Genomic DNA, 27,949 nt, shown 5'->3' with positions numbered 1-27,949 from the left:
GGTTTTTAATTAAGTACATAAAAGTATTTAGGAAATTTAGTATTTTAGAAAATAACAAATACTCAATAAAATAGATCAAAGAAAATAATAATAATAATCAAACTATTAAGTGAAATAAAAAAACATAATATGGTAATTTTATACTGTCAACAAAAATAGATAAAGCCATTGATTGATATTACGTCACTTCCGTTATAAATTTTTCTTACGGTTTTAGTATCACATTTTTGTCAGTTCGGTCGCCCAGCCAAATGTCAAGCCTGCCGTAAGGAACTTCGTTCCAATTATATGCCCACTACTTATTACTTAATACTAACGGAGTAGCTATATCGTAGATGTTCTTTTGCACTTAAAAATACTCCTCAGTATAAAATTCTGATATTTTTTTAGATATGGAATACTTAAAAGTCCCACGATTTATTATAGTTATAAATAATTTCATTGTTGTATTATATCATAAAATCATAAAGATATAAAAGAAAAAAAATATTCACAATAAAAAAAATTGTTACAGATATAAAACTTTGAATTTTTAATGCCCTCGAAAAGTGCCATCGTCTTTAACAGAAAGAAACGGAAAGAAATTTTACCAAAATGTAAACATAAAATTAATAAAAAAAAAAAATATAAAGAATATTTTGACGAACGCTCTCTTGAAGAAGGTTTGGTATAAAACGATCCAGTGTCAGCCTCCTCGTACCTATTCCATGGTTTGCTAAGACGAATATGAGACGGACTTGTTGTAACAGCACTAAGACTAAGGTCCAGACACATTCTTTTAAATAAATTCGCATATTTAATGAAAAAAGTAGACACGCCAAATGCGAAGTATGTAGTTATGTACAAGACGTATGACATGTTTTGATGGAATTCGTCCGTTACAAACGGAGCAGACGAGATTTGGTGTCCAAGTTAAACCTGAATTTATTGGAAGTCGAAATCTATACTAGAGTTTGTATTTAGCACTATTAAGATCTTCTAGTAATAATTTAGTATTATAATTTAGTTTATTTAAAAATGTTAAAATTGTTAGTTTTATATAGATAAGTTTAGTATAGGACTATCATGTACATATTGTATAAAAGTCCTTTATAAAGATATTAAAAAAAACAAGGGAAGGAAAAATTAATAAAGTAAAATAATTACTTCACAAATCGAATTACTTAAATAATTTTAATTCTTATAAAATATATTTTAATATCATTTGAACATTATTTTATTACAAAATAATTTATTACACATTTAATAACTTATTACGTATGGTAACTTAAAATAACATTAGAAAAAAACGTGGATGAAGTCTTTTGTTATAAAAAATCACAAAACATGTTTTAAAAAGTCACAAATCTGCGAACGAACCCCGAACTCTTAAATTCTCATCAGAATGATAAATATGTTTTTTTTGTTGTCTTATGAAAAAAAAAGAAAAAATGTTATAAAATTAGTCTCTTTTAAAAATAAACACATACAACATTTATTATTTTGCACTTAAAACATAATTTATTAAAATAAAATTATCTTTGTTACGTTTGAGATTTATTTTGATCGATTACGACTATTTTATTTATGTACTATAATTAATGTTTTGTGTATTTATTCCCATATTTTGAACAAATTATACAAAATATTAAAACAAAAATGTTTTAATATTTTAATTACAATTGTACAAGCTGGTGTGATCCTTGACGTTTTTTATAATATGTAAAAATTCAAAAATTCACTTTACAGGTATACAACAGAAAATAAAATATATTAAACATTTTTTATTACATCAGATAAGGCACTTATAATTTACGATACATAGTCCTAGCATTTTTTGTTAGTACTTCGGTGGCATTTTTATCGTTTGTAGGGAGCTTTCCTGTACCGACCGCGTTCTTCATCGTCGCGAACATCTAGATAATGGCTGAATACAACTGCCCACAGATAGAGGTAAATTCCTGAAAAAAAAATATAGTTATTTATTTTTTATTCGAATTTATGTTTGAGTGAATACTTAAATGTCCAAAAATATTTATACTTTAAATATTTTTATATTTATTAAAACGGCTCTTTATTAATCTGCAAGAAATTTAAAGTAAAACTGTTGGAACAAAAGGCGGACATAAATAGCAAAGTTCAAAATGAAAAAATAAATTAAGACGGCAAGTACTTAATTGTATTTTATAGTACGGGCTGTGCCCGCGACTTCTTCCGCGTGGAATCTAACAAAAAGTTATTGTTTAGTTCACAGAGTTATAAAATAAATTTCTAAAATAAAAGTTACTCCTTATAGCATTAGCTATCTGCCAGTGATCGGTCCAGCCGTTTCAGAGATTAGCCGGAACAAATAGACAGACGGACAGACAGACAAAAATTGTAAAATTTTTTTTTGGTATATGTACCATGTATACATCCATATGCATTTAGTAAAATCCGGTTATTTTAATATTACAAACAGATTATATGTATAAGAAGATTAAATGTTATAAATGAAATAATTAAAATTTACGTTTTTAAGTTTTTGTTGTAAAGTATATCTGTTGATTTTAATAATTAGCTGATAAAATAATTAGGTATTTTTTGCTATTTAAGTAGTGTCACTTGACAGTATTTAAGAAGGTTAGCCACATTATTTTTAATTAATATCCCAAAAGCTAAAGGGCTAAATTCCGTATCCCAATAATAACCGGTCCTTGATGAGATCAACCGAATTTAATTTTATGCCTATTATCTCTCAAGCCCACGCTCCATTAATGTTGTTCGTTACCGAGTGTATTTCCTTGTAGGTATTTCTGGTTGCTTTGCTTAATTTATTCGAAATAACTATGTTTTAATTAACTTAAATAAACATACATAGTATTATATACATAAATTAATTTGTTGGGTTTTGTGTAATATATACTAAATTATGTCATCTTCATATATATGTAATTATGTACCCTTCATCTTTTTGTTTTGTATCTGCTTATTGAGAGAGCTGGCAATATAAATATTATGAAATATGGTATTCTATTGATTGTAAATTAATGATTACCTAAATATACTAGTCCTCCAATTAGAATGAAGGTAGCCAAAAGCGCGTGGTCCTGTTCATCGAGATAGTACGTGATGGAGGTATGGAGGACGCTTATCAACAATCCAACAGCCAGCACGATACCGAGCACAACCCACGGCAACATTAGCCAGGAGCGTCTCTGAAATATTAGTAACCAAGTTATTCGCTGCTAGTCTTCCCTAAAAGTTGCGCGTTGACATAATTATTATAATGTTTTGCTCCTATCTATCTACTGTCGCTAGTTGCAGTGATGTTTAGGTTATAAGCCTAAAACACTTCTGAATAGTTTACTTTATAATATGAGAATGAAAATATTGTGCACAAACCCTAATTTATTAGCTTTCTAATTTATTTTAATATACGATCACCTATTATTCCTTATAGGCAAAGGATCTATATATGTCATCCGATCTGAATGATATTAAATTGATATCTTTAACACTGACTATGAATAGTGATTAATATCAGTATACTATTGAGGAAATCACACTAACTGGGACCCACAACAACGATGATGTCACTCATATCTTTTAATTACTAAATATAAAAGTGTAGTTTTGAATATATAATGTATACAATTCTTACCGAAAATGACGTCTGATAAGCATCAAAACAAGAAAAATCATTAGTTTGAATAGAATTACAATTAAGTATGATTAATGTATTTCCAAGAAAAAAAAAGAATATGTGTGATACCTTTAGAACAGCCACGATGAGTAGTGAACATATCAAAATTGTGAAACACAAGTTGATTGTTAATATTATTCTGGGAACTGAAAAAAGTGAAACAATGCTTGTTAATTAATAATCTACATTTTGTACCTATAACTATTTGATCATCAGAAACAGATATTTTGATCATTAGAAACCACTAGTAAATATTTTTATTTTTTGTTATTTGGTTTGTAGAGCTATAACTGCCCTTCAAGGACAACAAGATGCGATTTCTTGCAACACTTTATTTTATTATTATTGATAAGTAGCAATAAAAGATCGAAATCCAATATCTGTACAAAATACATTACACACATACATCTCCAATCCGAGAGCTAACTAACTACCATATTAAATTTATAGCTTTGTAGAGATGAATGAATAGACAAGTGAGCTCTTATAATGCATGAAAATGTATTTATTTATGAGAATGTACTCACTATCCATATCTGACAATTTTTTGTCGAAGTCTTCTGCGAAGATGAATGTCCTGTAGGAGACATTGTGCTTGTTCGCAACCCAAATGGTAATAATAGTTGCTATAGAGAGAATAATTCCTAACGCCCCTGTGATAATGGTTCCTGTGCGGGTAGAGGCACAACAACAGCACTTCTGTAATCTCCTCATTTTGATTGTATTTGCTCAGAACAAATAGTAAAATCCCCCAATACTATTAAGTCGTTGCTACGAGTGTTTATCGTCGATCACCGTTTCATGGTTTCTGAAATTTAAAACAAAATTAGTAGTTTTTGAGTATAGAGAACATTTATTAAATATTAATTCCATTACTTTTATAAACATGACATTTATTATAATAATATTGGTTATTAGTTGAGTGCATGTCACCTCAAATTTATTTCAAATTTTAATACACTTTACCTTCACAATCATTGAAATCGATAAAATTATTTAAAATGTTAAATTATTAGGATATTAATAGAAGGTTAATAAGGATGGTGCACCGTCCCGACTAGAAAAAAAAGTCAGGTTCAACCAGATCATGTATCTGGACCGGATCAGGATAGAATGAGGCATGCCAGATCCGGCAAGCTCTATCAGGACCAGGTCTGGTCCAAATAAGGATGTAAAATATAATCAAGTATGGTAAGGCATATTGCGTCAGGACCCGGTCCGGTCCAAATGAGGATAGCCTGATGTAAAATATAATCAAGTATATGGTAAGGTCTGCATCAGGACTAGGTCTGATCTAGATCAGGATAGCCTGAAAGAAATAACGCGAACTGAGCCTGAATCGCGCTATCGATGTTTTTAAGCGCACTGAATATATTTACAGTTATCAGGACAGTCTAGCAGGGAGTCCATTTCTACACAGTGGAGCAGTCGTAAGTAGTAGGAAGTAGTTAATTAGTAGTTAATGAATAGAAGTTAATAAATAAAATTGAATTAATAATAATAAATAATTAATTATATAAAAATAAGTAAAAATAATTGATATTTAAAGTAAAAACAAAAATAAATAATACATTGGAAAAAATAAACGGATACAAATATATTTACAATATAAATTCACTTTTTTTATTAAACAAGTTTTTCAAGAATATACATTGGTATTTTTAAAGCACCGGACCGGGCATACTCGACCCGGGCCAGGCAAGGTACGTAACGCAGATGATTGATCTGGACCCGATCAGGAAATCTCATCTCATCCTGATCAGGTCCAGACAAATCTTCTGCGTTACATACCTTATCCGGTCCAGACCGGGCCTGCTCGTTCGGGGCCTGCTAAGGAACACGAAAAAATTTCTACTCAGGGTGTTATGTGATTGTGTGAGGTACGAGTGTACAGAATGATCTAGTATCTCATGCATCGTGTGCCACACAGTACAATCAATACTTTTGAAAAAAAATACATAATATTTCTACGAGTATTTGTTTAGAGGTGGTTTAAACAAAGGCTGCCGCGTCAATGTCACACATACCTATACTTACATGTACAAGGTGCCATAACAACAAAAATATTCACACATGAGTTGAACTATTTATGTGAAGTACATTAATGAGTATTTATCTACTTTTCAAAGACAATATAGGTAAATTTTTAAAATCAAGCCAAGATGACTTTAACTAGTATCTTACACAAATAGCGGGTTCAATTATTAATACCTATAATACAATTGGCGTTTTTATTCTAAATATACCCGTCATTATCACTTCAGCCTATGGCAGTCCACTGCTGGACATAGGCCTCCCCAAGTTCGCGCCAGACATCCCGGTTTTCCGCAATCCTCATCCAGCCTACACCGGCAATCTTACGTAGATCATAGTAATATCTACGTAAATATACCCGTATATGGAAATAATAAATAGATGTTTAGTTACAATGTTCACGTTTATTATCTATCACATAAACCGGTTTTTGCAACAAAAATGTCGTTAAAAACGATGCTCAATTATGTGTGAGTATCAGCTTAAATAACATTTAAGTATAGTTAATTATGTACAAATTAAAAATGACTTGGCTACATATAGCACGAGATTTATTTTTATACGTTTAAGTTCTAAAAGTTGTGTGAATTTGATAAAATTTGGTAAACCTGTATCTAAATATAATATAAACTCGCATGGCTAGCTCATTAGGTATAAATTCGAGGCGACGAAATATCCACGTGATAGACTTTTTAAAATTAGCATATTGACAGCGGCGCCAGACTGTGTCGTGTTGACATATTGAATTCGCTAAAAAGAGAAAATACCTTAGTCGACTATCATGTTTATAAAATGAGTTTGCTTTCTATAATAAGACGAAAGAAGTAACTATTCTCGTATATCAAATAGTGTTTGGAACGTTAATTTGCCGTTAACCTAAATAAAATTTGGTAAGATAAAATTATGCTGAACCAACGTGAAGCTATCTTTTGAGTAGGTATTACAAGTATACAAGATGACATTTTATTACCTAATACGTCGTAGTATTTCCTTTTGTAAACCTAATGACAATACATTTAGATTTCTGTAATTTGTAATACAATATAAACTCTACCATTCTGTTTTATTACGTATTGCATACACTAGTTTATACCTATTCTAAAGTTCATATTAAAATAATAGCATTTTATTATTAGTTCAGATATCGCTGTCCTATCGAATAGAGGTCATCAATATATCAATATATCAATATATCAATATATCAATATATCAATATATCAATATAGCGTATTTTGTAACAAAAGTGAACTCTATAATCGTATGATTAATGCATCTAATTCTGGAACGAAAGCATTATTCGGAATAACTGTTGCGAAATTATAATATAGTACTATTTATTTTTAGTAGTTGTTTGGTTTGCAATTTAAGCGTTCAAGCGTAAAAAATTCTTTGATTTGTATCGCTTTATTACATGAGGTGAAGCATCGAGGACGGAAGAGAGTAGGTGAGGCTAACAGAAGGGTAATAATAAGCACGACTAATTATAGACAGAAGAATTAGTGTGATTAGATTTAAGTTGCTTTATATTATAAGTGATTTCTGCCCAATGCCCGTTTTCTTTGCATCGAAGGTTGATGGTTGTTGTCTGAACTTAAACATTTAACATTCTAATCTATCTCATTGTCGGTAGGTCGCATTACCGACCATTAAATTTAACATTATATCATTAGCTTTATAAATGTTTGCTGTAAAATATAAAATAAAAAAAAATTGAATGAATGAATTTGATAAAAATGATCATGACCATGAATATGCTGTTAGCCGTAACTTTAAAGCTGAAGTACTTATCTGAACCACAAAGAGGTAGAGAGGAGTAGTTTTCGCTTGAAAGCTTAATAAACAAACTTACATTTACAATTATGATATTACTAGGGATTTTACATAATTAAACTACATATTAACGTCTCAAAATGTCCATTATATCTAATTGATTCGACAAGGAACTCGGTAGTTCCACTTTTAAAGAAGCAAACATATTATAAATGTAGTAGAATGCCTTTTCAGACATGGCAAGGATGCATTTGCTCAGCAGTGTTGTGTTCACATACTGACTCATAATACCATGCGAGATACTTTGTCAGTATCCATTAAATTCATCGATTTAAAAGATAACAGATTTTTTAATACCTGAAATGATAAACTTACTCGAATCCTATTACTGACAATAAATTAATTTTTTTTTTTTGTTAATATAGTGCAAAATATTTTTGGAACGGGAAGGGTATAACAAGGGTATCTCATTTTAAAGTGGATCGTCGCACTGGCGCGATAACCGTCGCCTCGTGACATTGACCTGACCTATATTGCAGATAGCCCAGCCTTAATGTTACTGTAAATATCAACCCGCAGTAACACTTAACGCCACGCCCAATCTTTTACCATCCATTATCTAATTTTTTAAGGTTATATGAAAAATACATTATACATGTGATGTTAAGAAGAGCATATTGGCCATTAGTTCAAATGCAGTAGGGTCCGATTCTATTAGCCGTAATATGATCATCCCTATCATAGATTCTATCCTGCCCGTCATAACCCATATCTTCAACGAATCCTTTATCTCCAGTACTTTTCCTACCTCTTGGAAAGACGCTCAAATTATTCCTATACCGAAAAAACCTAACTCTACTGCGTATTCTGACCTTCGTCCTATTTCAATACTTCCTTTTTTGTCTAAAGTTCTTGAGCGTCTTGTCCATGAACAACTATCACTGTTCCTTTCCTCAAATAATCTCCTAAACCCCTACCAGTCCGGTTTCCGTAAGGGTCATAGTACGGCTACGGCTCTCGTCAAAATCTCCGACGACATTAGACTTGCAATGGATAATCAAAATCTTACGGTGTTGACACTGCTCGACTTTAGCAACGCGTTTAGTACAGTAGATTTTGATTTATTGTTGGCTGTATTATGCTCTCTTAACATATCTCCATCAGTAATTGATTGGTTTCATACTTACCTTTACGGACGTCGGCAGCGGTTACGTGCCCAGGATTCATACTCTGACTGGTCAATCGTAACCGCTGGCGTGCCGCAGGGTGGCGTGTTGTCTCCCCTTCTATTTTCAATTTTCATAAATTCAATATGCCTCCAAATATCTTCTCTCTACCACTTGTATGCAGATGATCTTCAAATTTACTGCCATTCTAAATTGAGTGATCTACCTATATGTATAAATAAGATAAACAATGACTTGGACAAAATCTATAGTTGGAGTACCTCATTTGGACTAAGGGTAAATCCGGAAAAATGTCAAGTAATTGTAATTGGCAGTCCAAAACTAGCTTGTCGAATAGATTGGTCACTTGTTCCACCTGTCATCTTTAACAAAACTGCCATTAACTTCTGTGACAAAGTAAAAAATCTCGGTGTGATTTTTGATAACTGTCTCTCCTGGACACCTCAGGTGAACGAGTTGAGCCGCAAGGTGTTTGCTGCAATCAATTCACTTCGTCGACTACAATATTTCCTTCCACTGCCCACCAAAATTGCGTTAGCACAGTCACTCCTTCTACCAATTCTTGACTATGCTGATACTTGCTTTCTTGACCTTAAGGAGGAGCAATTAAATAAACTTGAGCGCCTCCAAAATCTCTGTATACGGTTCATATTTGGTCTTCGCAAATATGACCATATCTCCAATTTCCGCAATCAACTCAAGTGGCTCCCAATCCGCTTCCGCAGGAATACTCATATCCTCTCACTGCTATATCGCGTGTTGTTTCGTCCTGATTCACCTTCTTACCTCAAGGAACGCTTTGAGTTTCTTTGCGACACCCATGATCGTTCCCTTCGATCTGACACCAATTTAATCCTTAAAATTCCGTCTCATACCACTTCTTATTACTCTAACTCCTTCTCCGTTAAAGCTGTCCAACTTTGGAACTCTCTTCCTCTTCCTATTAGACAAGCTCAATCTCTTTTCTCCTTCAAAAAATACCTTAAACTACATTATTTGTCACTAAGCACGTCATGATCGCCTATATCGTCTTTGTATGATATAATATATATGTATTTACTATGTATATATATATATATATATATATATATATTTATGTATTATATTTGTATTTTATATATGTAAGTGTTATGTATGTTTATTATTATTATATATTGTCTATTAGTACTTTGTTCGAGTATTCTAATTCGCACACCAATCGTTTGTTTACTTCCTAACTGCAGTTACTATTTCGTGTCCTATACCCAAAGGTTGTCTGGAAGAGATCGCTCTTTCAGCGATAAGACCGCCTTTGTACATCTTTCATTTTATGTTTTTTTTTCTCTGTTGTTTCTTTTAATGGTGTACAATAAAGAGTATTATTATTATTATTATTATTACATTGTAATGTAGTTTAATATGTACCATTTATTTAATTTATTTCATTCGCTATAAATATATTATGTGTAGCAATATTGGTCAAGTAAACTGAAACAGCCCGTAATTACAATAGTAGCGAAGCCCACGTACACATAAATGCAAAAAGTGGAAGCTTAATCCATAACATTGTTTCACTCCACGTTAGTAAATAATTTCTCTCACAGAAGTAACGATTATTACAGGGCCGCAATACAACCATACATTAGAGGCTTTTTAAGCTGTACACGATCTCCAGGACGTGTGGAGGACCGACAAGAACAAACACGTTCGTTTATCAACTCAAATATCAAAAAATGTTTATAAAATGTAAAATACCTACTAATTTTCACTTCAAGTAGGTATTGAAACTGTAATCATTGTCGTTAATAAAACGTTTGTGCCACTAAACCAGAACGGTTGTCAAAAGTTATTTAATGCTATTGTAGCTTTAGATATAATTTTGTTCATTACAACTAAACAATTAAATATCATTGTTAAAATACGACTTTTTTGCGACCAGTTCCATATAAAATAGACACATAATTTGAAGACATAAATAAAAAATTAGTGAGCAATTAAAAGTTAACCTCAAACCAACTTGAAACAAACCACCATGTCAACGCGGAGCACCAAAATACAAAGAGATTTCATAAACAGATCCCTAAAGTGTAACTATTAAGTATGTTAACGACTAGTTAATAAATCAGTACTGTGCTCGTTTTTGGGCGCGGTATGTATAACATGTACTAGTATATCGTATACATTTAGCCTTTGTTTGTCGGATTATTGCGCAACACTTGATGGCCATAATAGTACCCGTGTTATTGCTTCTTATATACTCTTAGAAATGTAATCGTATTCGTCTCTATGAAGCTTAATTCACAAATAATAAGTAGGTAAGAAAAGATGTAAGCTCACTGACAAAACAACATCTTCTTAAACTTTGTAGAAATGGATGGTTGTTACTTAATCACGTCAGAGGTTCTGGACAGATCTGGATGACCGGTGGCATACACTTATAAACTAGTAGGCTACTAATTTTATCTCAGAAAAAAATTATGTTCCCCTTAATTTATTTATAGATTACCACAGAAAAGAAGTTGCATTTAACAGTTAGTGCGTAATAAATGTGATTTTTTATAGGTTAAAAATACAAATATCGAATGCAATAAAATTTATGACAATGTAGCCATTCTGTCAGTTGCGGCGATGAGCATATGCAGTAACTACGTGTATGCAATTTGTCTCTTAACTAACGAGAGATAAACTAGCTTTTCAAGAGCTAGAAGAATTTATCAGAACTAGGCATAAATATTTCTATTGGGAGAAAATCCTAATGGGGGCCAAGAGTGTCAAATTTTTTATTTATTATTTATTTATATACAACAAAAATGTATGTTTTTAATTACATTGAACTACATAAATATTATTATTAAGTTATAATAGTACCATTTATTCATCCAGTCTGTTGAAGTTGATTCCGGGTTAAAATTTAAGTGAATGTGATATTATTTCATAGCTTGATATTTTCCTACAGTCTATTTTTCCACGAAAGATGACAAGAAAGAATGATGATGACAAACATGTTCTGCCTCCTCATGTGCCTTGGCGTTGTACGCCGAGTTTTAATAGAAAATATGTTGTACTAACATGTTCTAAGAAAAAAGTTCAGTCATCTCATAAGAAAAGTCACTTCACTTAACTGTGATACATGCGGTGTAATAGATGAAGCACGCCACTTTTTGGTTGAGTGTTCTCCGCATGAACCGGCTAGGGTGCATTAATAATATCCTTTAGCTTATACAGAACAGATGTGAGCGTATTCCATGATGTATTGACATAACAAAAGTCAGAAGAAGCTTATAATTTATTTATTTTACTTTATAAAAATTGATTTATGTACTTAGGTACATCTTTATAAGATCGTTCTTTATTAAATATTGAGTTGTTTTTGATTGTGTTGTTTAGGCTATTATAGGCCTGACATATGCATTTAAGTTTAAAAGCGTTTAAAATATAAAGAAAATTAATATATACGAGTATACATGGTTAAACTCTTTCTTTTCTTTCTCTTGCATGGAGAAAGAGACCTATTTCTAGCAATAGGATATTACTGGCTTCATCGAAATCTTTCTTTTTACGACTATTACCTAAAGGATTGTTTTTGTTAATCCGGTTCTGTAGTACATCAATTATATGGACAAACACAGTGTATACTGTATAGAAATATTTTTAGCCAGTAGAGCAGGCAATTTATAATTTTGACATTAAAAATGGTTAATTAGCCCATAATGTCCCGAAATCAAACTGTATTAGGTACATTATTTTGTCGTTCGCCACACAAAAACATTGGCAAAATAAAGTCGATTACGATTGTCTAATCTTGGCTCTCAGTTGAAGGTTGAAACACAGATCCACAATATACTACGGACTGTGCCATTAGCGGTATTACTTTCGTAAAAAAGTTAGTTTGTTTTGATACAAAAAAAAATATCATAAGCACCTAACTATGTAAATAAGTATTACCCCGAGTAGAAATTTTTTCGTCTTCCTTAGAAGGACCGGACCAGGCATGCCTGATCAGGACTAGATAAGGCATGTAACGCAGATGATTGGTTTGGACCTGATCAGGATAAGATGAGATTTCCTGATCGTATCCAGATCAGGAAATCTCATCTCATCCTGCTCAGCCGGTTCGGTCCGGTCCTTTTAAAAAACACGTATAAACAGATATATTCTTTAAAAAATTGTTTAACAAAAAAAATAATAAAGCGAATTGATATTATAAATATGTTACTTAATATAATTATTATGATATTTATTTCCGTTTATTTTTTCCAATGTATTATTTATTTATGTTTTTACTTTAAATATTAATTATTCTTATTTATTTTTGTTATTAATTAATTATTATTATTAATTAAATTTTATTTATTAATTTATTAACTTCAAATAATTAACTATTAATTAAATATTTCCTATTACTTACGACTGCTCCACTGTGTAGAAATGGACTCCCTGCTAGACTGTCCTGATAACTGTATATATACTAAGTGCGCTTAAAACCATTAATAGCGCGATTCAGGCTCAGTTTGCGTAATTTCTTTCAGGCTATCCTGATCTGGACCGGACCGGGTCTTGATCCAGTATGCCTTACCATACTTGATTATATTTTACATCAGGCTATCCTGATCTGGACTGGACCGGGTCCTGATTCAGTATGCCTTACCATACTTGATTATATTTTAAATCAGGCTATCCTGATCTGGACCGGACCGGGTCCTGATCCAGGATGCCTTACCATACTTGATTATATTTTATATCAGGCTATCGTTGTCTGGACCAGACCTGGTCCTGATAGAGCTTGCCGGATCTGGCATGCCTCATTCTATCCTGATCCGGTCCAGACACATGATCTGGTTGAGCCTGACCTTTTTTCTAGTCGGGACGTTAGTAGCATATCCTGTTATTCTTATATAATCACTTCTTAAATTTTTATTCTATATAGTAAGTACTAAATAGGTGGTAGTATGTAAGTATTGTTATGAAAACTGTTTGGTGTCCAGTAGACACAACTTCTGTATTTATGATTGCATATGAAAATCGCTATTAGTGATAAGGCTATTATTTTACATTGATTATAAATCTTGTACACTTAAGTGTTCTCTCTATAATACTAATAGTCGCCTACAGTGGTCGAAATTTTACCTGTTGTCACTATACTTATTATAATAATGAAATCTATATATTAATACGTGAAGTAAAAACTTTGTACCCCTTTTTAAGGAAATTGCGCGGACGGAGAAGCATGAAATTTCGCACACTTATAGTTTATATAGAGGAGTGCAGAGTGCTACTTTTTTTTTAAAATTATACCTAAAATATATTAAACTAATAAAAAAAACATTACAACAGACTACCATGTATTTGACACACACACGCATCGCATAATACTTTTGTTTATTACTAGTGATGGCCTAGTGGTCGAAATTCGACCACAATGTTCATGTCCTTCTATGCAAATGAATAAAATTCGAGTGTATGTTTGTAATATTAAAATAACCGCTTTATACTTAATGCACATGGATGTATACATGGTACATATACCAAAATAACATTTTTTTAACAATTTTTGTCTGTCTGTGTGTCTGTTGTGTGCTAATCTCTGAAACGGCTAGACCAATTTTGACAGGACTTTCACTGGAAGATAGTTGAATGTAATAAGGGGTAACTTAGGCTACTTTTATTTTAGTAATTTATTTATTTTATACCTCTGCGAACTGAACAATAACTTTATGTTAAATACCACGCGAACGAAGTCGCGGGCACAGCTAGGGAATAATAATTCTGTAATAATAGTGAAGATTTGTTTAATACATTAAAATCTGTTACATCTTGAAGTGTTTATAAAGATCGTAATGTCTGTTCCCAGAGATTCAATCATCTTTATTTTAATTGTACGAGTGCGTTGCCTCCCACAGATATCAAATAATAAGTAGAGTAGGCTTAGAATGTATGTGGTTTAAGTATCTTAATATAATCCATGTTATGAAAACTTACACATTCAACGGTTACCTGCAACCGCATCCGTAATGTGATAGTTATAGTTAATAAAAAGAGTGTTGTTTTGTTTATTTTTATTATTTAGTTAATTTTTAATTTGAAATAGTACTTAGTAGCTATGCATGTGTTGAGATTTTTTTTATTTTATTTATTAAACTTTATTGCACACACAAAAAAGAAGATACATTTTAGAACGATTTGATACAAAAACAAATAATGTATGCAAAGGCGGCCTTATCGCTTAAAGCGAGATTCTTATCATTTTTTAAATTACTAGGTACTTTACTTATTTTCTTTAGCTTTTATTATAAATACTGTATCTATGTATTATTTAGATTGTAATTGTAAGTATTGTTAATTTGTAGTAGATACATTTAACTCGTATATTAGGTTTTTTTTTTATATAACTAGGTCGTCAAACAAGCGTACGGCTCACCTGATGGTAGGCGATTACCGTAGCTATAGACCCCTCCAACACTAGAAGCATCGCAAGCGCGTTGCCGACCCGATCCCCAATCCCCCCCAGGAGCTCTGGTCACCTTACTCACCAACAAGAACTTAATACTGCTTGAAAACAGTAATTTTTTGCTGTGGTCTTCTGTAAGGTCGGTACTACCCCAGTCGGGCTGCTCCATATTTTGAGCAGAAAATTTCTACTGTGCCCTACCTCAGTTATTCCGGCTGTGCCCTACCTCAGTTATTCCGGCTGTGCCCTACCTTACTTAAAGTCAGGTATTTTTATTTTCTGCTTTTATTTATTTATTTATTTGTACAAAAATCCACAGCTACATTTTATGTTGCTTAAATCATTACAAAGTATCAAAGTTGAGTTGAGGTAGTAAAACACAATTACAATAAAAATGAGAAATATATAAAATATAAAATATCCATCGTCAATAATGTTTAGATGTGTATGTGTAATTTTGTGAGTGTGTATGCCTGTGTATTTGTATGTAAGTGGGTGTGGATATGGATAAGTGACTGTGTAGATTATTCATACGTGCTAGCAAGTTCCTCTATTACAGCCCTTTTAAAGGAACTTCTAGATGTGGAAAATAGGTCAATCTCAGAAAACAACATGTTATACTGTCGTGGCAGTCGACATCTTATTGAATTCCTGCTATAGTTTGAGCCACAAAGGGGAACATGAAAGAGATTCGTGTGCCTGGTACGTCTGCTAGGAGTATAAAACTGTAAGATATCTGATGTTAACTGAATGCAATTAATAGAATTAGAACATATGTCATGTAATAAACATCATATCCGCTACGTCACGGCGATCTTCCAAGGTGGTAATTTTATAATGAGCACACGAGGTATCTTATTTCAGATCCCTATGTCCAGTGCGAAAATTTAAATATTGAACAAATTTACGTTGAATTTTTTCCAAAACCTGAACATATGTTACATACTGGGGACTCCATACGGAAGAACAATAATCCAGGAGACTTCGAACATAGCAAAAATAAAGCAATTTTAAACATTTTTGAATATCATATCAAAAATTGACCGCTCCAGCGGGATTCGAACCCGCGTCTTCGACATACCGTGTCGACGCTCTAGCCAATTAAGCTATGGAACGATATACCACTAGAGCGAAACTTTTGATATGATGATTTTTACTTTCGGTTTAAGCGAACCGTGGCGCCGTCTATAGTGAGTTCTTTACAGAGACTCGTAACTATTCAAAGTTTCATATTACAATGAAAATCTTTGACAGGGGACGACACCATGCTATTTTTAATATGTACGATTTTTATTTTTGTGTTACCCACAATTAGGAATTCTAAACATTTTTGAATATCATATCAAAAATTGACCGCTCCAGCGGGATTCGAACCCGCGTCTTCGACATACCGTGTCGACGCTCTAGCCAATTAAGCTATGGAACGATATACCACTAGAGCGAAACTTTTGATATGATGATTTTTACTTTCGGTTTAACACCCGCTGGAGCGGTCAATTTTTGATATGATATTCAAAAATGTTTAGAATTCCTAATTGTGGGTAACACAAAAATAAAAATCGTACATATTAAAAATAGCATGGTGTCGTCCCCTGTCAAAGATTTTCATTGTAATATGAAACTTTGAATAGTTACGAGTCTCTGTAAAGAACTCACTATAGACGGCGCCACGGTTCGCTTAAACCGAAAGTAAAAATCATCATATCAAAAGTTTCGCTCTAGTGGTATATCGTTCCATAGCTTAATTGGCTAGAGCGTCGACACGGTATGTCGAAGACGCGGGTTCGAATCCCGCTGGAGCGGTCAATTTTTGATATGATATTCAAAAATGTTTAGAATTCCTAATTGTGGGTAACACAAAAATAAAAATCGTACATAATAAAGCAATTTTATTGTATTTATGTTATTAAATTCTCTCGAGACCCGCATCACAAATCCAAGCTTAACCAAGTTTAATTTAACCCATGTCTGAAGTTACTGAGTTTAAAATAACCCATGTCGTAATTTCTTTATTTGTTAAAAGTAAAGGTCATATGAAGAGTCATAAACGCTGTCCATGAACATTGACCTTGTTTGTTATTTATATAACACTAAGTGCGTGTGAAGTGCAAACATTATAAAATTCATATAATGATTATATTTTGTACAAAAAAATTTGAATTATTTTATCGGTCGTAACCTAAAACAATAGAAGATAACTATTGATACATAGTTTGAGCTTCAAGCATTGAAGTATAATGTATACGTTAGTAATACTCGTAATAGTTCAATGGTTTGAAGTTGTCCCTTATTCGAAATACTTGAAATTAAGTTCTATTGCCGTAGTTTTAATTTTAAGATATAATTATGTTTACATTATTGGTAACTAATTAATAAGTACTAAATTCTAGTTACATGCACATTTTTATATTACATTGCATTATTTAATAATAATAATAATAATAATAATAGAGAACTTGAATATTCTATGGTTTTGACAAGATAGTTCCAATCCAAATAGGTATTTTCTGAACGTTATTGTATAACAGCTGTGTATTCAGCAATAACTCTAAAAATAGTTGCGTTATAAATACGGAACCATGTAAAAATTCACAGTAAAACCTGCGCATAACTGGGGTACGGCACAGCAGGCGTCGTCCAGAGTCAGAGTCTATGGCATGGCGTCCTTAGTTAATCGATGACGTCCTCATATCACTCACGCCGAAGCGTACCAATTTATTCTGCATGTCCTTAGCCTCTTTTCACAAAAGTCATAATCTTACTTCGTAACGTTGTAATACACATAAATATTTTTGGTGTGTATATCTAGACTAATATTATAAAACTGAAGAGGTTGTTTGTTTGTTTGGTTGAATGCGTAAGTTTCAGGAACTACTAATTTCGAATATAAATTGTACAATAGTGCATTTACCGAAGAAGTCCGTTACGATACGTTATATAAAATTTTAGTACGTTTTTGCTCAAATTAACGTGGGTGATGCCGCGGTGCACGGCTATTTTTAATACGACAGAATAGTGCCTATTTAAATATAAATATCGCCTAGGTAGATACTTTAAAATATTGCGTTGTTTAGTTAAAAATTCCAAATATATAGTTGAAGCGTCCAGAAACCTGCGTGGGGTTTATTTTTTACTAATGTGTTTTATTATTAATGTGATTTTAGCGAATTAGTCGTAGTCATTGTTGGGTCTTAGTCATTAAAGTAATTTCCACAAAACAGGGAATCCTACTGTGGCAATCACTGCGGCAAAGCTAGTTTTAATAAAGATATTAAATAATTAGTTAAATTACATGATATTAAAAAAATTGTAATTAGTTCAGTAATAAAGATATTTAATTAATTATTAAATTTAATCAAAATCACATCTCAACATAAAAAAACTATTTGGGATGCCACACCGCAAGTGTGCCCATGCCCTACGAGTGACATAAGATGTGTCCATCACACGTTGGCGTTGGCCTTTTATTTTCAGTGATAAAACTCATACAACGAAAAGACCGGCTCAACCGCAGGTTTGTGACGTCATCGTGCTCGAATTCTGTGTGAGCCAGACGCGCGATATTCATCTTTACTGATATTGTAAAGCTGAAGAGTTTATTTGTTTGTTTAAACGCTCTAATATTGGGAACCACTGGAAAAATTATTTTTGTGTTGGATAGACCATTTACCAAGGAAAGCTATATGCTATATAACATCACGCTAGGACGAATAGGAGCTAAGCATTAATAAGAAATATTAAGAAAACTTGAAACGAGTATTCGTGTTTTATTGCAGAAAAGCATACTTTAAATAAATGGATAAATATTAAGTTCAATAAAAATATATTAGGGAATCCCATATTTCTTAAATTAATTAAGAGTTCGTGACCATTAAAAGATAAAAATATCAAAAGGTACTGTTACGTAGAATGTAGAGTTCTGTTACGAGCGGCTATAATCTCCTTGTATTACTTAGTTTGTATATATATATATATGACGTAGAGAAACAAATATGACTAACATTGGTATTCGTATACACTGTTACTCATCTAATTTGTTTACTTTATGTTAGTAGCCAGATTAAAAAAAATTGTAAAAGGGCAGTGACACTAAAACACGTGTTTGAATAGGGTATCACCGATGGATCAGATAAGTTTAGTTTGTTTCTTGATGTGTGAACAATTTAAAAATTACTAATTAGAATTATAACAATTTTTTTACATTTATTTTTGATTTTGTAACAAAATAAATATAATATTTTAAATAAAAAGCTTGAAATTACTTTTTTTAAATTTCGTTTAAGCACATTAAAATGTTTAGCTTTCATGTCATAAAGACTTTTGAAGATATTGAAGATTTTCTAACCGAGCCTTTTTCTTTGCAGTCTAGTTTTTATCTATATATTTTTTATATGCAAACCTTGCGCTAACAATAATAAATAGATACTAATTAAACTTTTTTATAAAAAAGAAACAAGTACTTACAAGTGGTTAATTAGTTCGTCATCATAGACATAAAAGTGAATCGTTCATATTATAACACCAACTTAGTAAATAATTGTTCTATAAAGATACTTCCTGTCATGTCGCCTTAAGACAAGGTAGTAACATTGAACATTCTGCGTTCGTGTTACGTAAATAGCATTTTATCTTCGCGAAAACCATGTATGGTCGTGGACCTCGGAGGCCTAACATTGACTGGAGAACAAGGTCGACAACTCGTTACATTCGATCATGCCTAAAGCCCTCTTTCCGGCCGGTAGATATAATTGGTGCATTAATTGAGTAGATTTCTTTCGTTTTATACCAATTTTTCAATATACGTTTGATGTTATCTGACAGAGCTGTATCATTTTCTATAATTTTGCTGTTATGGTTTTTCTTGTTACTTGTTTTTGTTAAAAAAAAAAAAACGATTTTTTTCCACTTAGGATAATAAAAGGATTTCTTGCTTAAATACTGGTTTTTATCAAGTATATCTAAACGATTTATCAAATGACAATTTTTTATAGTTTTTTTATTTTATAGAAATTATTTATAAACGTGCCAGGATACAACTTTTTGGTCATGAGGGTTTTTTGAATTGTTTTAAACGTAAATTTACACCGAGGGACGGACATTACATAATTAAACAAGTAATCAAAATGAAATCTCAAACTGTTATCGATTTATAATTTTACTAGCTGACCCAGCAAACGTTGTTTTGACATATATTATTAAACCCCTTAATACCCTCCTTGTAACTTAGGGGTATGAAAAATAGATTTTGGCCAATTTTCAGACCTACCCGATATGCACACAAAATTTTATAAAAATCGGTCCAGCCGTTTCGGAGGAGTATTATAACTAATATTGTGACACGAGAATTTTATATATAAGATATCATTAATGAAAAATATTCATGAATATAGATATAAAAATCATATTTATTTAACAGGACAGGTTTATACCACTTACCATATAACCAAACTTTAGTTAGAACTAATAATTATTTATAATAAACACAGAATCGAATGATCATAGTCGTAAAGTAGATGTCACAGTTATTCTTTATATTTTATATTATGTCTTAATAAAATTGCATAAACATTACTTGGCTCTTAAACAGAAATATAGTAATCACAATGACATCATACCGAACAGTATTACTGTTGTGATGTGTAATATAATATGCGAAAGAAGTGAGTCAGAATTCGAAGAGAATTCCTTGAAATATTTGAGGGCCATACTGAGCTTTCGTTTGATTATGACTGTTTTAAGCTAGGTATAACGTATTTACTTAACGTAGACTCGTTAAGTAAACTATATAGTAAAACATACATATATGTAAAATTACAATTATGTACTAATTATAAACACAATTCTATGTTTATTTTAGATCTAGAACCTGCCCATCTGTCTATATAAGATGTCTGCGGCTCTATTTGTTTTAAGTAAGTTCTTTCACTGATAATTATTTTATTATGCAGATATAGTTTCTGTATTTTAATATACATAGTTACCTACTTTCTGCTAAGACATTTACTTTTATAAAACTAACATTATAATCGTGTTTCCAGAATCATTTGGAATAAATGACGTTGAGTCGTTTAAAACACCTTTGATAATGATTCGAAAAACCCCGATACAGTCGTTCATCATGTTTTTCTTAGTAAGAAAATTATTTTATAAAAATGGTATTACTAATGTACAAAACACCTATCAAGTATTGTTATAGTTTAGTTATAGTGTTTTTTTATTAAATGCCTAATAAAGTCAGGTCATGGTCCGACTTTGACAGTTTTATCTGTTTTATATTGCTGTTAATTAAAAAAACATATTTTATTCCCAAAATATCCAAATATAATTGAGCTAAAACTCTATTACTACTCATACTTAGACTCATTTATTACTCAGTAAAAATCATGAACAAAAGGAGTAGATGTGAGGTTAATGTACGATAATTAGAACTTTAGTAATTTCAACTCGTACGCTACAATGGGTCTTTGATTCGTTTCTGGGGTGTTCTAATTCGTGTAACAAATACGATAATTAAAAAACTATGAGTAGCTATGATAAGGCTAGATTTTGTAACTCAGCTTGCTCATGTTTATTCTTATCATTTTATCCAATTGAATACAATGTGCGCTGTTTCGTACTTTATATTTTTACATCGACTTATTTGATTTTTAAAGCATTTAAATATTTATAAGTTTGATGTGATGTACTGATTTGAGTGTATTACAGTAATATACAGTTCTTATAAAATGCGTTTTTTTTTATTAAAGGTAAAATTTGAATAGTAATTATATCACTTCTACAATTGTAAATCCACATCCAAAGACAATTGTACCCTTTTTGATTTAATATAATAGGTATGCATATTGCATATACCTATTATCTTCATAATATATATAATCTATATAATTCTATTTCGGCTAATTTACTTTTTTGTATGTTCTTGAGGCTCACGAAAGGTTTAAATACAAAAAAAAGTTATTTAATTTTTACTATTAACTTTTGACAGAACGAAGTCTGTCCGAGCAGCTAGTTACTAATAGACTAACGCCGAGTTGCACGAAAAGAAATTAAAATTTAAGTAGTGATTAAACTAATTTAATCGCAAGAATTGTATGAAATTCTTGTGATTAAATTAGTTTAATCTCTACTTAAATTTTAATTTTGTTTCGTGCAACTCGGCGTAAATAAAGTATCAAATAGTTAAAAAAAGTGTGTGTGTAGGTACTTATGTATGCACGTAAAAAGTTATACTCCATTGGCTAGGTAACTTCACGTTGCTAACTTCTTCTTCGTTGACTAGCTATTCAGGGTGTCGGTTTTTTTGTGACGGTGTACGCGCGCATCGTGAAAGAAGTATAACTTCAAAAATAAAAAATAGTGAGTGATACATCATATTTATGAAAAAAGTTGTGATGTTTTTTATACAATTTCTGAATGGATCGTTTCAATAACAAAAATTGAAAATAAAAAAATACTTAATACCGACGCTTGAAAGGCAATCCTTACTAACCGACATAAATCCGTAAAATAAGTTATATATACCATTCGAATCGCCAGATTTTTCTGCGTCTTTTGCTCTATATTTCATAGCTCTACGGTGAGTTTTGTTGTCGCTTAGATATATATATATATATTTTTTTATGTCACTAGGTCGGCAAACAAGCGTACGGTTCACCTGATGGTAAGCGATTACCGTAGCTTATAGACACCTGCAACACCAGAAGCATCGCAAGCGCGTTGCCGACCCAATCCACAATCCCCCCAGGAGCTCTGGTCACCTTACTCACCAACAGGAACACAATACTGCTTGAAAACAGTATTATTTTGCTGTGATCTTCTGTAAAGTCAAGGTACTACCCCAGTTGTCCTGCTCCATATTTTGAGCAGGAAATTCCTGCTGTGCCCTACCTCAGTAAAAGTATAAGTAAGTATTGCGTGATTTCGGTCAGATCTATATTTTGTGCTTACTAAACAACCAAAAAAAAAAAAACTATTTTAAGAATATCCAGCAGTTACGACATTCTTAACCTTAGGAATATGAACTTAGTATGGTTTTCATGTATTTAATTTTTCATTTATTTGTATTTACGTATTTTCACTTGTTATGAAATCTTCCTTCGAAGCCACTTAGTAGATTTTACCTACAGAACTCAATTGTAATTTATGTGGTTTATATATTTTAACTTGTTAATATATTTTGTGACAGTGTCATTAATACAAGTTAACTTGAAATAAAGTGGAAGTATATTAGAGCTTAGATATTTTTACTTGTACAACATAATATTTCTTTTTTATCCTCAGTTCCTTGTTATTATAGTAATAACTTATTATCACTCCAACTAATTTTGCTGTTATTTTACAAGAATATTATTTGTTTAGTTTACTATTTTTAATAGTTAGTTTATTAAAAATTCATAATTCATTTACTTAAAAAGTTATAGTGAGTTATAGCTTTTTTGAAAGTGAGCGATTAGGATGAAAGTGTAATTTATAATTGCGACTGTGATAATAATTTTCCAATATAAAAAAAAAGATCTCAGACTGAATACTATTGCATGATTAGTTTCATTATTTATTTCACATGGTCGGCACTACGGCGCATATTAGTTTAATTTTCAATAAAGACGATTATTCAATAATAATTTATTTAATTTATTTTCGTGCATGATAAAATTACCTAGAGCTCTTGGTTAAGTTAGTCAGTTACGAAGTTACGTTTGGTGTAATTTTAATAACTAAGATAGAATTTCCATAACCAAAAAAATCATTAATAAATGCTCAGGTAATTTTACTTGATTTATTTTAAACTATCAGATCTTTTTAGATCAATCTTTCTGTATCAAAGTTCTAAACTAAGTTAGTTTACCTATTTTTGCATGTTACTGCACATATTACAGTAATTATTTAGATAAATTTACCTGTTTATCAAATCAGGTAAATTTTATCTAACCGACACAAACCGGTGTTTATAAAAGTGTCAGGTATCTTATTTTAACAATGTGGATAGCTATAAGAAAATGACTTCTACGAGTGTTAACATCATTTTAATCAAACAGTTGGGTAAATTTTTATGATTTTTTTAATTTATATTTATACTTTAAATCGATCTCCTGTAAAGTTTACTGAATGTCGCTTAGTAAGGGTTGCCTTTCAAGCGTCGATACTTAAAATAAAGTAGAAAATAAATATAAATTTGTTCCATCGTGTTAAGGTATTACTAATGCATTCAAGTTATATAAGGGACGTCGTGATCGTTTTACAATGGGAGAGAATAAGAAAGCTTGGGAAATCGTGGATAAACGATAAACAGTCAAGTGTTACTGATGTTCGCACAACCTTATCTGGACGCACCGCTTAAGGATACGTAGGGACTTGGAAGACATGTTCTCACGTATCTAGTATGAGAAATCTGTAGTATTTACGTACTTTGTACCGTTGTAAACCCTCTGCTTGATTACAAGAAACGGTGCAAGTTGCGGTTTCAATACTGTTAGTTAATATGTAACACCCAGTGTTTTTCTAGTCTGTACAAAGTTATTAAATTACTTTATGTCTCCATAGTATATTTATAATTAATTTAATAGTTTCAATTCTGTGGATTGAAAGTAGCTTAAAGTTTTTATTTGGAGGGATTCGACAATTTATACTCAGGTTATATCTAACTTTTTAACCGACTTCCAAAAAAGGAGGAGGTTCTCAATTCGACTGTATTTTTTTTATGTATGTTGTTACTGCAGAACTTTTGACCGGGTGGAGCGATTTAGACAAATTTTCTTTTAATCGAAAGGTGGTGTGTGTCATTTGGTCCCATTTAAATTTATTTGAGATCTAACAATAACTTTTCGAGTTATATCTAATAATGCGTTTTTACTTGACGCTTTTTTCGTCGACCTACGTTGTATTATACCGCATAACTTTCTACTAGATGTACCGATTTTGATAATTGTTTTTTTGTTGGAAAGGGGATATTCTTAGTTTAGTACCATGATAAGGAAACCAGGATCTGATGATGGAATCCCAGAGAAATCGAGGGAAACTTTCGAAAATCCGCAATAACTTTTTACTGGGTATACCGATTTTGATAATTTTTAATTTAATCGAAAGCTGGTGTTTATCATGTGGTCACATATAAATTTTATCGAGATCTGATAACTACTTTTTGAGTAATCTTTGATAACGCGTAGTTACTTGACTATTTTTTCGTCGATCTACGTTGTATTACTCGTCGATGTAATTGAAGTCGGTTTTTTTTTTCGTTTGCGAGCATACACAATTATGTTTTAAGCTTTTGGCTGTTGTTCGTCTTTCCTTATCTGTCTAACTTGACCATGTTGTTGCTAATAACCAACCTTATTCAGCTTCGATTTATAATATGAACTAGATAATAGATACTTTTTATCCCGAAAATTTATTTTGAGTGTTTATTTGGGAAAAGAGATAAAAGCCAAATTAATGGAAGCTAAGGCACAGTAGGAAATATCCTGCTTAAAATCTGTATCAGCCCGACTGGGAAAGTCTCACGACCTTACAGAAAATCACATTTAAATAATACTACTTTCAAACAGTGTTGTGTTCCTTTGGTGTGTAAGGTGACTAGAGCTCCTGGGATTGGGGATTGGATTGGAATTGGATCCTAAGATAGGCAACTCGCTTACGATCCTTCTGATGTTTCAGACGTTTATAAGCTACGGTAATCGCTTATCATCAGATAAACCGAGAATGAGTGTATCAAGAACATGGCTAGTATGTATTGGCTATATTATAAAATATAAACTTTGGAACTTTTACCATACCTATACCAATATCATTCTATGCTTATACTATTAGGCTTGTGAGATCGATTGGGATTATTTTTACCGCTGAACTCGGTACCGTGTAGTACCTATGATATTTTATTTTATACCAGACAAATCTTTTGTATAGAACGCTGTGTAGGACTAGCTGTTCTCTGCGGTTTTACCCACGTAATTACTGAACTCATTATTTCGTTAAAAAAGTTTGAAAAATAGTTTGACATATTATTAAAAATTCTGAAACTCCAATTATTTTCACAACAAGTTACACTGAAAACGCTAAGAGTAACAAATAGCAAAATTCGTATTAAATTAATTTTTAAATAAACTTACAGAAACAGATTACGCTACACGTATATATTTTTATGTATTAAATTCAATAAGTAATAAGAGAAAGAAGATAAAAGCGATAACTCGTAAATAATATGTTAAAACTTTAAAAGCTTATGGTAACGCGTGGGCAGTCGATCTCCCACATCGAAGCTATATCCCACCAACAAATATTTTCGACATATCGCGCGGAAACAACCAATCATCATTTTTTTATTCGATAAAAAATTAAAAATTACTAAGCTACTCATTTATGCATTTAAATGTGTTTTTTTTTGAGTATATCCTTAGGATTCAGTGTTAATTACCCTTAGTAGTATTTAATTTTTTTTATTGTAATAAGTAATACGTCATGCTAACAAAGAGGATCAATCTGTAATTGTATGCCATGTTTGACAAGACAGTCTGACGTTGTAAAAATAAATAATTATAACAAAATAACTTATCACCTGGAAACTAAGCGACCACCAAATTCGTAGATGTTTACGTTAGATATCTAGACTCGATTTTTATGTAGACATGACGTCATCGGTAATACAACAACACTGATATTAAAGTCTGATGTAGACTGTAAACTCATCATTACCTTTTATTTTTTAATTTAAAACTTATATATATATATTTCAAATGATGTAACTGAATTATAAAAACAATCTTAATTTAAAAAAAGTTTGATTTGAAACTTATATTAGTTTACTTGAAATTACAAACATATTTTTCTAAGTTAGATAGTATCTTTTTATTTTAGAATATACAGCGAAAGAACATAGAAATATGATTAAGTATTTTTTTTATTAAATTATTACAAATGTTTAACGAAAGGATATTTAATTTTTTAATAAAAATACTTTCGCAGCGATAAAAGGAATAACGCTGCGTATTTAATGAAACTCAAAATAACTTACGAGTCAGCAGTCTCAAGGTAAGGACGTAACCCACATTACGTATTCTAAAACAAAATCAAGGTCTGCGTAGCGGACACATTTTCTTAATCTAAACAACAATTAATACTGTTGACATAATATTATAGTGATTAAACTAACATATGTATATTTACCTCAGCGTTTAAACCAATATGTTGCACAATAACACTGATGTACTAATCACAAAATACTTTTCTTTTTTACTAAAGTAAATAAGGCACTGGATTAAATGCGCGTATAATAGGAGGCCGGGAACGAAGCCGCGCGGTACTCTCGCTAGTTGGAGATCATCTGACGGTAAGCGACTGACGGGTTTAGCGCGATACTGACGCACGATGACGGCTGTGTAAGTCGCAACTCGCAACTTGCAGTGGTTAGTAAATAAACGATAGAACGGTATATGGACAATAAAATGTGACTAAGGGCCTGTTTCACCAGCTGTGGATAAAGTTTATCCTGCAAATAACTTATATGGTAGAATAGGCTATTGGGGTTTGTTTCGCCTTAATAAAAAAAAACTACAACTTTTAGACTGACAGTTGCTAATAAAAATATGCCTAAAAATATAGTGAAATTTGATGGTGACAAAGAATAGAAATTATCCTATAGTGCTTAACAAGTGCGGTTAGATAAATGAACGAAAGAAGAAAGAAAGAAGAAAGAAGTTTTGGTGCATTAACACCATAACATTTATCTATTGGAAATCGTCATCCGTCAAATAGCGTATATTAATTAAGACACTATAAATGAATTACAATAAATTATAGGAAACATTTTATAAGTTGATTTCTCTCAATAGAATTTAATGCGTGGTTGCCCATATACACCACTTCTTATATACA

The 27,949-nt window shown here is 31.6% G+C and overlaps 1 protein-coding gene across 1 annotated transcript; it reads right to left on the bottom strand.

Annotated features, from left to right (window-relative positions):
• Nucleotides 1-1,748: 1,748 nt before the first annotated feature.
• On the bottom strand, nucleotides 1,749-27,459 carry LOC123657062. The gene is made up of 5 exons (XM_045592660.1): nucleotides 27,242-27,459; nucleotides 4,192-4,472; nucleotides 3,734-3,810; nucleotides 3,017-3,176; nucleotides 1,749-1,940 (listed from the first exon to the last, which is right to left on the bottom strand). The coding sequence occupies exons 2-5, from the start codon at nucleotides 4,376-4,378 to the stop codon at nucleotides 1,840-1,842; spliced, it is 525 nt and encodes a 174-aa protein (XP_045448616.1). The 5' UTR covers nucleotides 4,379-4,472; nucleotides 27,242-27,459; the 3' UTR covers nucleotides 1,749-1,839.
• Nucleotides 27,460-27,949: the final 490 nt, after the last annotated feature.

This window comes from Melitaea cinxia, chromosome 10 (genome assembly GCF_905220565.1).
Source record: "Melitaea cinxia chromosome 10, ilMelCinx1.1, whole genome shotgun sequence".
NCBI lineage: Eukaryota > Metazoa > Arthropoda > Insecta > Lepidoptera > Nymphalidae > Melitaea > Melitaea cinxia.
This window is presented reverse-complemented; position numbering and strand designations above follow the sequence as displayed.

Bases quoted from the DNA above. Each gene is read 5' to 3' on its own strand.
- LOC123657062 (XM_045592660.1), bottom strand. From the start codon at position 4,378: ATGAGGAGATTACAGAAGTGCTGTTGTTGTGCCTCTACCCGCACAGGA. The intron at 3,811-4,191 runs GTGAGTACATTC...CACTTTTTTCAG, and splicing joins AAAATTGTCAGATATGGATA to TTCCCAGAATAATATTAACA. The intron at 3,177-3,733 runs GTATCACACATA...CTAATATTTCAG, and splicing joins TCATCGTGGCTGTTCTAAAG to AGACGCTCCTGGCTAATGTT.